Source organism: Sipha flava, unplaced genomic scaffold, assembly GCF_003268045.1.
Source record: "Sipha flava isolate LNK unplaced genomic scaffold, YSA_version1 70_pilon_pilon, whole genome shotgun sequence".
Taxonomy (NCBI): domain Eukaryota; kingdom Metazoa; phylum Arthropoda; class Insecta; order Hemiptera; family Aphididae; genus Sipha; species Sipha flava.
In genome coordinates this window covers 1,047,309-1,049,950 of record NW_020273610.1, presented here as the reverse complement: position 1 = coordinate 1,049,950, position 2,642 = coordinate 1,047,309, and the positions used below count along the sequence as shown (strand labels likewise).

The 2,642-nt window shown below is 39.6% G+C and overlaps 1 protein-coding gene across 1 annotated transcript in view; it reads right to left on the bottom strand.

Annotated features, from left to right (window-relative positions):
• Positions 1-2,636, bottom strand: part of LOC112692086 (alpha-protein kinase 1-like) — a 26,359-nt gene extending 23,723 nt beyond the window's left edge. The window contains exon 1 of the mRNA XM_025566633.1: positions 2,046-2,636. Coding sequence (XP_025422418.1) covers positions 2,046-2,349 — 304 coding nt within the window. The 5' untranslated portion in view covers positions 2,350-2,636. The remainder of the gene's footprint in view (positions 1-2,045) is intronic.
• Between the last annotated feature and the right edge of the window lie 6 nt (positions 2,637-2,642).

Here is a 2,642-nt window from a genome sequence, read left to right as displayed (position 1 = left end):
AAAAAAAAAAAAACGTACCTGTTGCCTTACTATCTATTTAAATGTGTATAAAGAGTCTTATAGCGTTGTGCTTATTTACGGATATTCTACTTGTAACTAACAATGTATTGCATCAATCCAGTGTATATAGTATATAATACTAAGGATAAAGGGTTTAGTCAAGTTGTTATAAATTCGATTTATAAAATCTTGTTTACAAGAATAGTAACATTAATGGAACCACCTATTAACAATAATATATTCAATACAGTTATAAGCTTTCTCTTTTTCTCTCAACGTTTTATTCGATTTTTCTGTCATAACGATATTTTAAACATAAATAACCGTCAAAAACATTCACAGTCGATTTCAATGTACACACTACACTTCATACATATTATGATTAATTATATATATTATTGTTATTAATGTATCGATGATGTCAAGAAGCATATCTAAGTTGAAAACATGAAGATGTGTTGATAGTATTTATTGGATTCAATGAGTAATGATTGTTACGAACAATCAATATCCATAAAAATGGACTTTCTTTTGGTTAAAGTTTAATACAATTTAGTTGGTGTGATTAATTTCTTCAGCAATATAGTACATATCATTATTTTTTATTATAATGAAATAGGCATACGTATACAATCTATTAAATTATGAGTAGTATGTTTCACTAAGAGCATATGGTGCCCAATGTTGTGTTATGAGACCGTGGTGTAAATTATTCTTCAACTGCCCATACAGTGACGTCAAATAAGCGAGACATGTAATTTCTTGTGAATAGCTGTTATTATTAGTATTATTTTTTACCTATATGTATTCGTCTAGAACAAATCCATATAATCTAAAACAGTACATTTTCAACAGAGACGATTCGTCCGCCTGATGACGCGAAGAAAAAACAAGCACATGAATACACCCGCCAGCGGTTTTAGAGCTATATACAAATTGAAGTACACTCACCGTCCACCGATGAATGCCATAATCAATTATAAATACCAGTAATTATAATTATGTTTTGCTCATGCACTGCCCGCTTGTATATATATATACCATATGTTCCAACTATAGGTATACCTAAGACCAAGAGAACCCCGAAGGGAAGGATATTTATATATGTATAGTATAGGTTAGGTATACATATATTATATAATGCATATTCGATGCAATCTGATACGTGGAAATTACTAACAGTATATAGACTTTAAGTCTTAGAAAAAACTTCCCTCAACCCTGAAACACCCGATAACGGTTGATTTTTAGATATAAATGCAATTATGCTGAAGTACGAGTATGTAATCAAATTTAAGGTTAGTATGTTATAATATTATGTAGATACTCCTTTCAACAATCCTAATTTCATATAACGATTAATATAGGCAAGATAAAATAACAGTTATAACTGTAATAATGATTTGTAATGAACTTTTTATATATATATGTATGTATGTATAATCCACGAAACTTTAAAATATGATGTTCAGTAAATTACATATATCGACCTGGTATTATATGTTATTCTACTAAACATAAATAAAGTTGATTGGCTCATCACGATGAATGACAGTGTCTACTGCTCCTTCGATAAAACTGTTTTCCCATCCCCTGAGTATTCATAAACTGCGCGTAGTTTTCTATGAAATCCCCTAAATTATAATCATAGATAGTTGTAACTAATACTTACTAAGGTTTATATATTATACAACTTTTACGGCGGGAAATGTTTCGATTAGCGCGATGTGAACTCATCGAGAGCAATTTCATATTATGCGTATATATATATATATATATACATTTGTTGGAGCACAATAATTGATAAACGAAAAGATACGTCGTTTGTTAATATTCGTATCGTTTACGATGCAGTAGCAATGGTCGTGGTTCGCGTTTACTCTGTACGGATGTTATAGTTTTCGTGTCGTCCAGGGCTCAGTGTACGGTTAACCGAGTGGTAAGTCGGTGATAAGGGAAGTCGGTGACTGGTAGTGGTAGCGGTGGGGTAGTGGGAGAGGTTTAGATGGTATAGTAATATGATACGAATAATGTGACGTGTGTACCTGATGCCGTTGTGGTGCCGCCGCTACCGTCCAGCCAGTCGGCGAACAGCCAATCGTCGGTGACCGCGGAGGCCGCCGAAGAATCCCTCGCGTCGACCGGCGTCACATGCACCGTCTGCAGTCTGAGCAGCGCCCCACTGGTGATCGTGGCCGCGGGTGGCGGTGGCGGTGGCGGCGGCAACAGCGGTGGTGGTGGCGGCCGGTCGTCGTCCAACACGCGGCGCCGCCTGTTACGCAGGGATTTGCGTTCGCCACCGCCGCCGCCGCCGCCGCCGCCGTCACCGCCGGCAACAGTCTTCTTCATGGCCCGCGCAACGCCGTGGTGAGTTCGCCGCCGCGACGACCATGGCCGGCGTCAGCTGCGCACGCTGACCATCGAGCGGCCGGCCCTGGCACCGGGACTGCACTCGTCGCGCGCCGGTTGACCCTGGGACGCGGCGGACGTGAAATGTTTACGGTCGGCCGCGCACTAGCGATTCGCCCGCGGTTGTTTATCGACACAGTAAACGCGCGCACCAGGACGGGACGGCAGTCGCGCGGCACTTGACGGTCGGGTGAAAAAAAAAAAAGATAACCGAAACGGTTTTCAAGACACTG